At 41.7% G+C, this 14,441-nt stretch overlaps 1 protein-coding gene across 2 annotated transcripts in view; it reads right to left on the reverse strand.

Annotated features, from left to right (window-relative positions):
• camk1da (calcium/calmodulin-dependent protein kinase 1Da) overlaps positions 1-12,114 on the reverse strand; it is a 57,704-nt gene extending 45,590 nt beyond the window's left edge. The window contains exon 1 of one of the 2 annotated variants that reach the window (XM_034863379.1): positions 11,762-12,114. In XM_034863379.1, coding sequence (XP_034719270.1) covers positions 11,762-11,859 — 98 coding nt within the window. In that variant the 5' untranslated portion in view covers positions 11,860-12,114. The remainder of the gene's footprint in view (positions 1-11,761) is intronic. The other variant, XM_034863382.1, reaches the window with a different exon arrangement.
• Between the last annotated feature and the right edge of the window lie 2,327 nt (positions 12,115-14,441).

Here is a 14,441-nt window from a genome sequence, read left to right on the forward strand (position 1 = left end):
ATATGGCTAGAACATTGCATTGCATTGTTGATCACCAGAGGTGAGAAGTACCCCACATTTTTATTCACCACCACATCTCTGGACCGGGCCAAATCTCTTCTTGCAAAGTTTTCTCGTCTTGCTCTGAAATTCAATGGCATCTGTGCAACGTGTTCTCTCGCTCGCTGCAGTCTCAACGGGACACGAGCAGAAAGAAAGGAAAACTCAGATGTCCGTGCTCCTGCAGGGGACAAAGCCTTCCAGAGAGAGCGCGAGAGAGATAGAGAGAGAATCTGGTTGATGATTGGTGAACAGCGCACCACATTCTCTCTCAACTGGGCAGTTGTTTCTCAGGTGAGCCACACATCATGAATTCAATATTATTACCATGATCTGAAACCATAGTGTGCAGATCGTAAGCATCTGCCAGCTCCATCTCTTCATTTTACATGATGAGCCTCCAGGTTGTATTTGGAGGGAAATCACAGAAAAAAAGCACAGAATAGAAGAGTGCTGCTCTTTCAGAGCAAAAGCTTTCAGAGTTTGTGGTGACGACAGATTATGGAAGGAAAGGAAGGCAAATTGGAAAATGACTTCAATCATATTCATGGAGGTAGAACAGGACTCCCCTGAGGCCAGCCCCCTTAAGCTTATATGTGCTTCTATCCCCCCCCCTCATTGCTTTTCATTACAATTCCTCATTTCCACTCTGTTATCTCTTCTTCTTCCTTCTCCTCTGCTCTGGTATTGTGTTATATTTTGCGCTGCCACAGTCAGAAGCAGCAGTCCCTCAAGGGAAAATATGCTAAGCTGCTTTCTGACATGCCTTTCTGTCTAGGTAGAGGCTGAAAATCTGGCAGTTGGCAGCTGCTATCACAGCCATTTGGAAAAAAAAATGTTTTTAATATTAACGTTAAATATTTATATAAACGTATTCCCTTTCTCTCCGCGGATATAAAGTAGACAAAATGTTTTAAAGTAAGTGCTTCGAACTGGGACAAAATCAATTATGGGAAATCTGAGAATGAATTAAGCATTGACCTGAAACACACGTGTGTTATACAGTGTGACACTTAAGCTAATCACTGTTGTGGTTTGCTGACTGCGGGCGTTGGGGTGCTCGGCAGGAGTGCTGGTTATGTTTGAGAGATTCACGGGAAATTATGGCTGGACGATTAATCGGGAATTTATTGCAATCGGAATTCTGCAGCTGTTATCGACGTATTTTTCCAATGACGATCATTTTGACAGTTTATTTTTGGTAATAGGCCTACTTTAACTTTGAATACTAAAATGAATCGTGATTTCGATTTTGAGCCCATATCGTGCAGCCCTACGGGAAATGTATGGAAGCTTGAAGTAAAACTACGAGCATTGTAATTCCAGCACACAATGCAGTCCCCTGAGGGTGACAACACGTACTGACAGATATTTCAGCTTGATTTATCCAGAAAGGCTCTGCTCTGTTTCAGCGACACTCACAGTCATATTTCATATCCCCACAGGCAGAGCAGTCGCCGTTTCAATACTCTGCTCAAAGGAGAGGATCCTTTCTCTGGAACTTTCAGGTTTACCCGGCAGGTTCAACATTCTTGTCTCCCACTGCTTTATTTTACTAAAATACTGTACACAGTGGTGGTTTTCTAGCAATAGTGGTTAACAGGGCATGTTTTTTTTTATTACAGAGCAGGTGTAGGTGCTATATAAATACAGTGAAAGTATCAAAATACTCAATCCACAGAGAAATGCACACTATGCCTCTATTCTGAAAGGGCGCCTTTGAACGAGCCATCAGGACTAGGTTTGGGTATCGAATTAGTACTTTATTGGGTACTGACAAAATTACGGGTGTACTACTAAGGAAAGTTTCACTTTAAATCAAACAGCGCCAAATTTGGGTACCTAACAAATATAAGCGTATAAGCGCAAGCTCATGTGCCCTCTCTGCGTGTTGACACAGAGCGGGGGCTCCGACTCACACACACATGCAGAGATGCAGATGGAGCGAAGCTATGTCGCCTCGGCAGTTTGCTTAAGTCACAGTGACTCACGGCAATGCCGGTAAAGCGGTTGCAAGTGTGGATACAGTTTGTTGCTATATATTATAATGGCGAGTCCAAAGCCGTTACACTTCCTCTGAGACAGACAGGCACAACAGTGTTCCCAATGCCCTGGTGACTTTCATCTGCAGTTGATTTAATAGTTTGCAGTGACGGCTTTGGGAGGGGAGAGGAAGAGATTTTGTTTTGTGTTGAGTGTAAAATGTTCTAAATAAATGTTGTGTTCGGAGCAAATAGGATAAAAAGGTCTGAAATTATTTATTTCATTACAGAGGGAAAGTACCCAAAAAAGGTAATGTTGGGTGCCAGAACCAAATTTCAGGTACCAGTATTGGTAAAAATGTGAACGATACCCAACCCTAATCACAACTATATACAGTATTTATGTAGAAAATGCAGCTACAGTGGCGTTACAGTCAATCGCCGGCTGCAATGAAAGAGCGCAGACGCAACAGACCCAGAAACACTGACCAATCAGAGCAGACTGGGCTTTTTGGGGAGGAGAGTTTCAGACAAAGGCCAACTACATGACTACAGGTCTATTCAGACTGACAGTTTAAAAAAAAAAAAGAATATGTTAAAGTATTTAAGCATGTTCTAGTAGAATCCCAAAATACAAGTTAGGATTTATCCTCATAAGGCCATGTTAAAATGCGATGTAATTCAAAAATGCAACTGCCACATGTGACCTGTTCCTTTCCTCTATGTGGGGTTTTGCTGTATTTCTGTTTAAATTGTAACTGGTGTACCGTCTTGGCCAGGTCTCCCTCGGAAAAGAGATTTCAATTTCAAGGGCCTTCCTGGTTAAATGAAGGTTAAATAAAATTTTAGAAAATCATCAACATTTGAGTAACAAGTGTCCTTTGTTACTCATGAGTGGTAAACTCATACAATTAATACCTAGGTGTGTTTCTCTCTGACCTTTAATATTGCCAATAAAATGTCATGTTAGAGTGAGAAATACTTAAGACTTGAAAATAAGTTTAAGTTAAGTTTAAATAATTGATTTATTTGGCTTTTTAGCTACGGTGCAGCAAGCACTTATGCATACATGGTGTAGCTCCTCTCTGCAGAGAGCAGTGCTCACGTCCCCGCAACTCTGCTGCCCCCCAGCAGCCCCCTGTCATCCTTGATCACCAAAAATACGGTCACCCGACCAACTGCTAACTTCATCATAACAAATAACATTTGTCCCCCAGCAGGTTGTGGCCCTGATTCCCCTCTCGAACAGCAGATGTTGTTGTCGGGACCCTTTATGTTGCGAAACAGGCCTGAAACCATATACTTCAATCAGGAAAAACAAAACTGAAGCATTACCCTCGGCGGTCCCGTTTCCTCAGCTGCCCGAAAGCACCTGCGTTAATTTTGTCTCCCTGCGTACTGCATGTACCTCTCGTGCTCTTGCACATTGAATAAAGTAAAGAATGGAAAATAGCTTCAGTAGGAGTACGTGCACTCAGCACACCTGTGTTTCCTGAAAGAGGTGTCATTTATTTAATAGGTCTTACTTCCATAACTGACAAAAAAAGGAGTCACAGTGGGATACCAGGACAAGTTGCCCCCAAAAATTGTAAATTGTTGTTGATGCGTAATGGCCATGGATTCTCTTTTTATGTGCTACCAGAGTTCAATTTTAAGGTTTGTTTCACTCGAGCGTGCAGGCAGGTGGAAAAAAAATAGTTCTACTTACCCGAACTCAATTTTTACTGGCCCCTATACATATAGTTTTTTCAAAGAATTGTTTACATTAACAAAAAAAACGTAAAATGCTCAAAAACAAATGTGAGTAAAAAAGGCGCTAGCAATGTTGTTGAAGCCGGGCAACCAATGGTTCAGCAACAGGGAACATGTTAAATTGTGAAAGTGAATTTGTTTTTTTAAACGTCGCAATTTCTTTGCAATTGAAAATATACAAGTTTTCTTAGACGAACAGTCTCTATACGTCTTTTTGAAGATGGAGACTGTGGTTACATACATGAACAGCAACACACCGGCGAGAACACAGCGAGAGCAGAAGGGGAGACATCAGGCTTTCGGCTCGGGGCCATTATAAGCTCGATGTGGTTGCAGAGAAGCTTAAAATAGAGCGCTGATCCGATAATGGACTAAAGTTTGTGATCATTAATACTCAGAGGTCTGGATACACGTGTCAATCTGTGCAGAGTAATACTCCCCACACACACACACACACACACACAGACTTTCACATTAAATGCATTTTGTGATGAGGAAAGTCCTGACAGCTGGCAAAGGCAAGTGTATTATTTACAGCATGTACCAAAAGGCTGCTTTTAAATGTGTGGGTGGGGTGTGTGACATGACTGTAGCTCAGATTTAGTAGCGATGAGTTAAGATCAGCATATTCAGTATTGGTTTGTGTTGAAATCCCCCGCACGTCTATAACTAGAAGACCGACTAAAGATTCAACATCAAAGATGAATAGCATCAGCAACAGAGTCCTCAACAAAGCAACAATTACAACAGTAGTACTATTAAGCTTTGTACAATTTAGTCTAATTTTTGTAGATTTTAATTGGTTTTTACACCAAGGTTTCTTAAGGAAAGATTTGACTGTGGGGGTTTTCACTTCTAGTTTTACCTCTGAATAAAGTGGTTAATAGGAATAATCTTGCTAAAATATTTCTGATCTACTGATTGATCACTCCTCTTTCCATATCAGACTTTGTTGTAGCCATGTCGCAGTGTTCGTCTCTTCTTTTGGTGAATGGGATGTTATCACAATCAATAAACTGGTCGCGAAAACTGAAAGTGATAAAAGTAAGGCCCAAATTTTCATTGGGTCCGCCATAGGTTTGTATGGGTTCCCCACATCTATTAAAGTCCAATTATAATCAACTTCAATTGTCCTTAAATATCAGCATCACAAACGGCATCAACAATATCAGTGGCATAAACATTAAAATAACATGGTTATTAAAACTTCAAAAACGTTAATAGCATTATCAATACTAGTGCAGTGCCCGTTGAAAATGTGTGTGTTTGGAATGGGCCAATTGCTTGGCCTGTGGTGCTGCTTGTAGAATTCTTCAAAACCAAATTGTATCCCAAAACTACTTACAGAAGGACCCCAAAGTACTTCATATGCAACTCCACTGTACACCCTACTACTAACTTACAGTGTAGGCTACTTCTACATCAGAGAAAGACACTCTACTACATTGTAGTAATCAGACACAGCCTCATAGACTCATGGCAGTGCGCTACCCAACTGCCCCGTAATGAGAGCTAATCAGCACCTATATCTGCGTTCATCAACTGCCAGAACCAGACTATGTGTGTACGCACAGAGGGAGAGACAGAGAAAGAGAGAGAGAGACGTTGTGTCGTGTGACCGTTAATGCATTTAACACTTCAGCGGAGGACGTGTTCATTTTTAGTGGCTTGACGGTCAACGGTAAAGTAGGGGATTTGATTGGCGGGGGTGTTTTGGCGACTGTAATGTTATTAGTGTTGTAAGTTAGCAGTAGACTTGATTAACCTGAACCAGGGTGAGTCTTATTAAAATGGATGTGTCTGCCCGGTTCAACCCTGAGATTTTCTCGTGTTGCACAGCGCTGTGAAGCAATAATCTCAGAGATTACGTTATGTTCTGCCAGTTCACAGCAATTTAACACAATAGCAGGAAAAGAGTGTTGTGGGTCTGAGGTGTATGTCACATTTTAGCTGCTCTCTGTCTCTGGTCCTCACGGGGAGAGGGGGAGTGGCCAGTGGCTGGTGTGGCAAAAGCCAATGTGTGCTTCTTTTAACAATATATTTACACTAATCCAAACATTGTTGTGCCTGTAGCAAGACACCTGTCAAGTTTGAAATCCATCTGACTAACAGTTCAAAGATATGTGCATAACACACACACACACACACACACACACACACACGCACACACACAGACAGATGGTCCTGCAATTTATATGTAGATGTTCATGGACAGCAACCATAACAAAGTGAACAGCAACATCAGTAGGCCAGCACCATTAATCGTTATAAAATCGCGATCTTGAATCACCCTATTCACCATTTAATTTTGAATTAACTTTGATTTTTTTTTAAGGACTCTTTTAATAATCTCATTTAATTTTACGAGCCGACTCCATCACAAACTTTACTAGTTTCCTCTCTGAGTTTTAAACATGTATACGCCTGTATAGAAAAGGTTTTAAAGAGCTGCAATGCTCTCCCTTCTCTTCATTGAGGCCTCTATGGGTGTGCTACAGGTGCTAAAATAAATCGGTGTCTGGTACCGCCAATTTGTTTTGTTTTGACATGGTTAATGTGTGCGATGAACAATACACTTCGAGGCAGAGAATCGTGATATCATTTCTAGGCAAGACCATCTTTGTTGAGTCCAAGACAAGTCAAAGAGCAAGACTAGTCAAGTCCAAATGAGAGTCAGAAAATAAATCCTCGTACTTATTGTGTACGGGTGTACGTTCTAAAGAATCCACAGTACAAAGTGTTAGTCGACATTGCGTCCAAAATGAAAATGACTCAGTGTGTGCGCGCAGTGCGGAGACACACAGCGCAGCCAGGCTCAGGCATATACCATGGGACCCATGTCACTGCTCGTTCTGAAATAGTTGGCGAGACCAATGGCCAAGTCTGAGACAAGTTTGAGAACAAATACCAACAAGTCCAAGACTAGTCCAAGCCAATAAGAAAACGCCTGGAGTCCAGACTACAGTACTACAGTACTACAGCACTACAGTACTACAGTACTACAGTACTGCCACCAACCACGTCATCATCAACACCTTGTTGGCATTAGGGCTGCACGTTATGAGGAATATATCTACCTCTGAATATTTTGACTGAAATTGCATTTGCGATTTGATTCACAATATTGGAGGGAATGATCATTTTTGTATCAATTTTCTCATTTTCATTGAAGAATATAAAAAAAGGAGGATGTGTACCAAACACAGATTTTGTCTTGAGTCTGTAGGATATGATTTGTAGCCCGGATGTCTCTGCAGCAGCGCACTACTTTATCTTGGTCTGACACATGTTTTGCCTCTAACAAATATTGCGCCTCCTGCAATTTGGATATTGCACTAGCACATATTTTGATTTTGATAACATTGCAATTAATTGTGCAGCCCTAGTTGGCATTTTGTTACTGTCAGCAACAGAACATAAACAACAATATGATTGTTGATGTACGTCGGCAGTATCAACAATGCCAACAACATTATTATCAGTGAATCATCACGATGAAAACAATTTCAGTCGCATCAGCAATCCCCGCCAACATAATGACTCATAACATTACCAATGCCATCAGGCAACAACTGCTTCATTACACCTACAAAATCAGCAGCCGACAACAAGGAACAACAACAACAACAACAACAACCAATCGCAGCCTGAGAGAGGGACTCGAGAGGAGGACAACTGGCAGAAGAAAAGAAGAACATAGAACAGATGGATTGATGAACAGAGGACAAGCCTGTCGACATACTGTGAGTATCCAACTTTATTGTGTTTGTGACAGTGTACAAGTAATGCGCACACTTAATAACCCAAACACACATGCACGTTCATCTAACAGTACACATCTAGGCACACGCATGCACACACATACACACACAAATACACGCATTCAAGCACAAACATTCATCTAACAGTACACATTTAAGAACACACACACACACACACGCACGCACACACACACACGTCCATCTAAAAGTACACATCTAGGCACACGCATACATGCACACACGTTCATCTCACGGTACCCATTCATCTCTAGGCATATGCACGCACGCACGCACGCACACGCACGCACAAACACACACACACACACACACACACACACACACACACAGGCGCGTTCATCTCACATCTAGGCGCACACACTCACACACACGCTGTTAAAACGTGGGCTTGCAGTCCACTGATGAAGTTGGTTTTGTCACATAGCAAACAATCATCTTTTGTTCTATTTATAAGACATTATTTATAACCGGGATAAACACGAATAAGAACTTTAAAATCTGCACCCTGTCCTCAATAGACTGTGTTGGAGTTTAACACAAGGACACAAAAAGAGAGGAGGGGGGGGGGGCTGGAGAGGGGGTGGGAAGGGCTCTGCAGTCCCAGAAACAGTGGAGAGGACAGTGCCAGCAGCAGGGAAGTAGAGCATCAATTAAGGGCGGCGTGCCCTAGATGGCACAGTGATGTTCCCACCGTGCTCCACCACACTGCGGCCACCACTTCCCTTTATGTCTCTGTCTGCCTCACACACTCTGTCTTTCTGTTGGACTACTTGGAAAGACCTTTCTCTGTGTCCACTCTGACCTCTCGTCGAAAAACATGAGGCTAATCCAAACCCTGATTGCAAAACGTCACTCATCAATGGATGGGTTGGTTGTCAACTATTAAGTAATTTGCCAATTTTCATGAAAAAGTCAAAGTAAAATTTCTCAGATTCATGCATTTCAAATGTAAATACTTGCTGGTTTTCTTCACTTCTCTGTGACAGTGAACAAGACATTTGATGACAACATCATGGGCTTCGAAGAACCCCGATCGACATTTTCTCACCATGTTCTGACATTTTACTTTTTACTTTTGGACATGTTCTTCCTGTGATCCTTCCCGCTGAGAGCTGTGGCCTACCTGAGACCCACATGTGCACACACAAAGAACACACTATGGCGGTGTTGATTGTTGAATTATTGAATAGTGAGCGACAGGGACACCCACAGAGCATACACACCAGGGGACGGTAATATGACACCGATGCAAACCTTTGCACATGCCTGCTACCTGGCAAGATTAATCCAGCATTAGGTGGAGGAGAAAATGCTACGTCACAAACTGAGGAAGGATGTCAAGACCCCCAGAACAGAGGAGGTGTACAAGTGCACACACACACACACACAAGAACACAAACGCACATACTAGCCACAAGTGCATGCAAAGGTGATTCAGTGGGAGCAGACAAAATGTGATGGGTCAGTGTCAGAACTGTGACATCACATCCTGTCAGTACAGATGCAGCTCAGAAAACGCTGACGCATAAAATATTAATCACGGCATTAACACGTGGACTTGTGCAATGACAATAAAGTCGATTCTATTCTAAGATTAAGATTCTGTTTTTGGACATGTGCTGCTGCACCTAAACATAACGCTGCTGCTAGTAAATGCAACCATTCCAATCTGTATTTCTGTTCATTTCACTGCCATTGCTGACAATCTCCCTTTGGCTGCTCTTCTAATCACATGGCACATTTTGGACAACAACTCATTTTTGATTGGTTACAGGCGGCTGCTTTCATCCCTACTCTGTTTGCTGATAAAACATCTGTTTCCAACTGAGTCATAGCTACTAACTCTCCCCCCCATCCCACACTCTCACACAAACACACACACACACACAGACACACACACACACACACACACACCCTTACTCTTTTTTGCTGATGCATCAGGTTCAAACAGACGTCAGCAGCTCCAGTTAATGTTTGGCTAACAACATGGTTCGGATCATCGAGTCCTGAACTAGTCTGCATCCATAAGAGTGTGTGTGTGTGTGTGTGTGATTTTCACATCCGGTCCAAATTTCAGGTAATTTTGGAGTCAAAAACTCCAGCCAAGTAGCCCGTCCATCCTCATTCAGTCATTACACAACATGATTGAACTTCCTTCTATTTAGGGGAAGTTTCCCTTAATCCCTGTGCAGTTAATCCACCCCCCTCCACTGTGTGTCCCCCCTCCAGGCTGCAGTCAAAACAGGCGCAGCTCATTCCTCACAGCAGGAAAAACAGAGCGGGCAGACCGACACTGACAGGGACTAGCTGTCAGAGATTTCAGGGCGGCGTCAACCTGTATTCTGTTCCTGTTTGAACGTGAAGGAGAGGGATTAGGACGACAGAGGAGAAAAGATGGAAGAAGGAAGAAGAAGTGGAAGGGAAGAAGTGGCGCTGGAGAGTAAAATCTCCTTTATGACCCAGATGAGAGAGAAATAAAAAGGTGAGAGTAAGACTGATACTGCTTCTGAGAGAATGATATTCCTGCGGTTGGTTGGTTAAAGCCTTCACTTGCTGTCATCAACAAGAAAATCCCCTCCAGGAATATTACAGAATGTGTCAAAAAGATAAACCACCGTATCACTACCAGTTCACTTTAGACTACCAGCTCACTTTTAAGCACCTTGGTCATTCAAGTCATTGTACAAGTCTCTATATCAACACCACATACAGTATAGAACAGGCTACAATAAGATATCAGATATTAGTCATGGCTACAGCCTGATATGTTGGTAGGCCGCTATTATGGGCTGATATCAGGCATTTCCCAAACTCGGTAATCAGTATCCAAAAAATGTAATAAAAACGGACGGTCAACCATGTTATGAGTGTTATGAGTTTTTCCACCAGAGGACACTCTACAACGTCCCTGTTGGCAACACTTTAATTATTTTTTTGTTAGTGTGTTTTTGTTCAAAGACTTTAAGTTTGTATTTTTATAAATTTTATTTATCAGAACTTTAATATATTTTGGTTTTCCTCTCTTCTGTTGTGACAATAAAAAAATTATCATTATTTTAGTGAGATCTAAATGCTTGGTAACTAGGACTACAGTTTTAAATTAGCCGACTGGCTAACACTGGCGCATTTACAGAAATGTCAATTAATGCGCAGTGTCCTAATCAAATAAATAACTCCTGAATAATTCATAAATTACCACAAATAACTAATGTTAGGGGAATCTGTTTATGTTTTGTTACGCGTTTCTGGAATTAAAAATTTTAAAATCCGCTGATGGCCGGCCAATATATCAGAATATTGGATTTTTAAATAACCAAATATTTGTATGGGCCTTAAAAATCCTTTATCGGTCGGGCTCTAGGCATGGCATACGAGATCAAAGTAAATGCTATGAGGGTGTCTGTGAACCTGTCATCAAGTTACTTTGAATTATTGGACATATTAGCACCCAGCATAAACAGTGGCGTTTGTAGGCAAATAGAAGTCATTTTAAATAAATATGATAGGAAATTAGTTTTTTAGTAAATGTATTACTCACATAAGCTATTGATCTAGTGAGAATCTTTGAATATGAGTTATAAATGGTTGACATGTTGGCAACAACAACAAAAAATGAATAGGCCTATCGCACGCCAATAGTTAGCTAGCAGAAGGTAATGGTCAAATTTTGGGTAAACTGTAAAAATACACGGCTACAATTGATAAATGTTGAAATAACGTTAGTTAAAACTATTGACTAGGTACATGGTTGAAGTAGTTAGTTGACATGTTAGGTATAAGGGATAACGAATTAAAATAGTTAAGTTAATGGAATGGATAAATAGATGAAATAGCTCAAAGTTGGATAATTGGTTGAAATTGATAGCTAACTGAATATGAGTAACGTTGGTATGAAGTCCCTATTGCTATGGAGAACTGCAATTTCACTCAGCACAACAGACCCATTCATGAATGAATGCAGAAACATTATGCATTACTAGACACAAATATAGCCGTTATTACAGTGATGCCAGCCCAAACGTGTGTCGTTAATGTCAGTAACGTTACTGGCACATTGTGGGGTATCATTGGAAAACTGTAACAATGCTTAACGTTAAGTGCCTTAAAGGTCACTGTCAACTCACTACGGAGCCCCACATGTAGCTGAATACCAGTGTGAATATGACTGGAACATCATAGGGATATCTGGCGGGAAGTTAGTCAACTCACGTGCCGAGGACTTCTTTGAAATCAAAAATCTTCTTGATGTCGTCGACTTGTTTTTTCCACGTCTCTCCTCTGCCGGTGTCTCCGTTCTCCCGAGCCATGGCGCTGCTTTACCGGCCCAAGTCCGACCGACACTGGGCTGCGAGAAACAAATAGAATACAAACGGAGGAGTAACGTTAACGTTATCTGAAAAAAGTGGAATACGCCGAACTGAATGTGACGTTAAGAGGTGTGGGGTGTCCCGGTAGTCTGTGCTCCTCTGCTGCAGGACCATCTGAGTCCTCTTGCAGGTTACCGTGTCCCTGCTGCCTCAGTGTCTCCCTCCTCGTCTCTCTCGCTCTCTCTCTCTCTCTCTCTCTTTCTCTCACTGGCCGTCTGGACAGCGGCTGTCAAGTCACGAGACAGATAACTACACTTCTCGTCGGCGCTTTCATAATAAAAGCCTGTGTATTTTACGCAGGCGTATAAAGACAATTGGTTACTATGCTGTTCCATTAATAACAATGAAGTATACCACAACCACTATTACTAACATTACTTGGACTAATAATGTCAAATCAATATCATCATTATACACAGTTCTACGAGCTTTTTATAGGCTACATTTTGTAGGCATGATAAAAACATTACTTAAACAGCACAAACAGTAGTCTAAGCAAGGAACCTGAAAGGGGGTCCTCAAAGTAAATGCAGGCAGGCCACCAAATTATGTAAAAAAATGAATAAACAGCAAAGTTCAATTGGCCTATTTGTAAAAAAAATTTGTTGTTATTTACACATTGAAGATAAGCTTACTAAGCAACAAAATAAGCCATTTAGTTAAGCTCACTGTTCCTTCCTTATACATTTAACATGAAAACATTATGTATAAATAATATAATATCCATTCATTCTTTTTTATCTCTAACTCAATTGTATACAGTATACGTAGTAGAAGGCCCCTACTCGGTGTGGGTCTCTCTTTCAGTTTAGGGATCCTGGCCTAAAAATATTTGAAGACCCCTGCTCCAGTGAATTAATGGTGTAGTAGTTTAATTGCGTTTGAAAGATAATCCGGTTATGATCATTTATTAACATAATCACTTGCGAAGGGTTAACCTCCAAACTGAACAATTTCTCCTCTCCAAACCCACTATGTTTATTATTATTATTTTATTATTATCAAACATTTTCACAGTTAAACTAACATCAATTTTACCAATTTATTTAAAAAGCATATTTTGTGCTTCTAATTTGAAGGCAATATCTCACAATTTCCTGTATTACGATAGTTACGCATGTCCAGCTTGACCGCTGAGCTGTTGACACCTGCACTTGTCTAAACGTTAATTGCTGTGCTGTTGGCACTCTTTCGGGGTTTCCACTCCTCCACCAACAATATGGTATGCGTTGTTTTCCATTGTTAACTCCCTTACTTTATAATGATATACTGTATAAATAGACAAAAATCGAGCCTTATTGTTGCAATGCAGGTTTTATGGCAATATAGAGAGCTGCATCCTGTCCGACAGAGGGAGAAGAGGTGTGTGTGTGTGTGTGTGTGTGTGTGTGTGTGTGTGTGTGTGTGTGTGTGTGTGTGTGTCTGGTCAGGATTCGCAATGCACCAACTTGCTGACAACAGATATCATGCACCTATTTGAACCCTTTAGACACCCCAACCGCCGTGGGCATTTGTCAGCACAGTGACCAGCAGTGACCCCGGCTGCAGCTGAACGTTCAACTGGGTTTAACCGGCCCCCATAACGCCCGGATTAGGCCTACGTGGTTTCAGTTTGCAGAGGAGCACTGATCCCCAGGACTCTCTTCTGACAGCTGCTGGGGCCGGGTTACTTCTCACTCCCTCTCTCCCTCTCTCACACATACACACACACATGGAGGGAGGGAGGGAGAGGACAAAGTGTTGCAGCCTCAGCTGCTCATGAGTATTCCGGCTGCAAACTACTGCAGCTCTTCCTCAGCTGCAACCAAGGAAAACCCCTCTCCCTCCCACCCCTTCCTCATCCTTTACTCCAAGTCAGCAAACCTGACCTCCCTTCCCTTGATGAAAGATGATTACCCAACTGCAAAGGGAGGAGGAGAAGGAGAAGGAGGAGGAGGAGGAGGAGGAGGAGAGGCGAGGAGGGCATCAGAGAGGTGGTTAAAAAGAAGATGAAGGTCAAGGAAAACAAAGGCACATCCAGCTTAAACACTGCCAGACATTTTAGTCGTGCACACATACACATACTATCTCTCATTGGCTGGGCCATATAGACACATTACATGATAAACCCATGTCATCAAATGACTCTGTCATCCTTTTAAATACATGGGACAGATCATATACTGTAGGTACGCACACTGAGAGCTAATTTTATCACAATAGCTTGTCTAGATGCCGCTCAGGTCACAGCCACAAACCGCAGATCTTTTTATTCATTTACAGAAGACATTTTGACATGTCACAGTAAGAAAAACACAAGTGTAAATGAGAAAACAGAGGATGGCTTAATTTGTGGTATTATGCATGCTGGCTCAGTGTTACGCTGTCACAGCTTACTGGGCCATTTTAATAGGACAGAGACGTTGTTAATGTTATTGGTAACACCTGTGCTTTTCCTACTACATGTCAAAATGTCTGCTGGGGAAAAGGACGTTTCCCAGAGGAATACATCACTAACAGGTTGAATTAAACCTCAGTGTATA

This window comes from Etheostoma cragini, chromosome 23, assembly GCF_013103735.1.
Source record: "Etheostoma cragini isolate CJK2018 chromosome 23, CSU_Ecrag_1.0, whole genome shotgun sequence".
Taxonomy (NCBI): Eukaryota; Metazoa; Chordata; class Actinopteri; order Perciformes; family Percidae; genus Etheostoma; species Etheostoma cragini.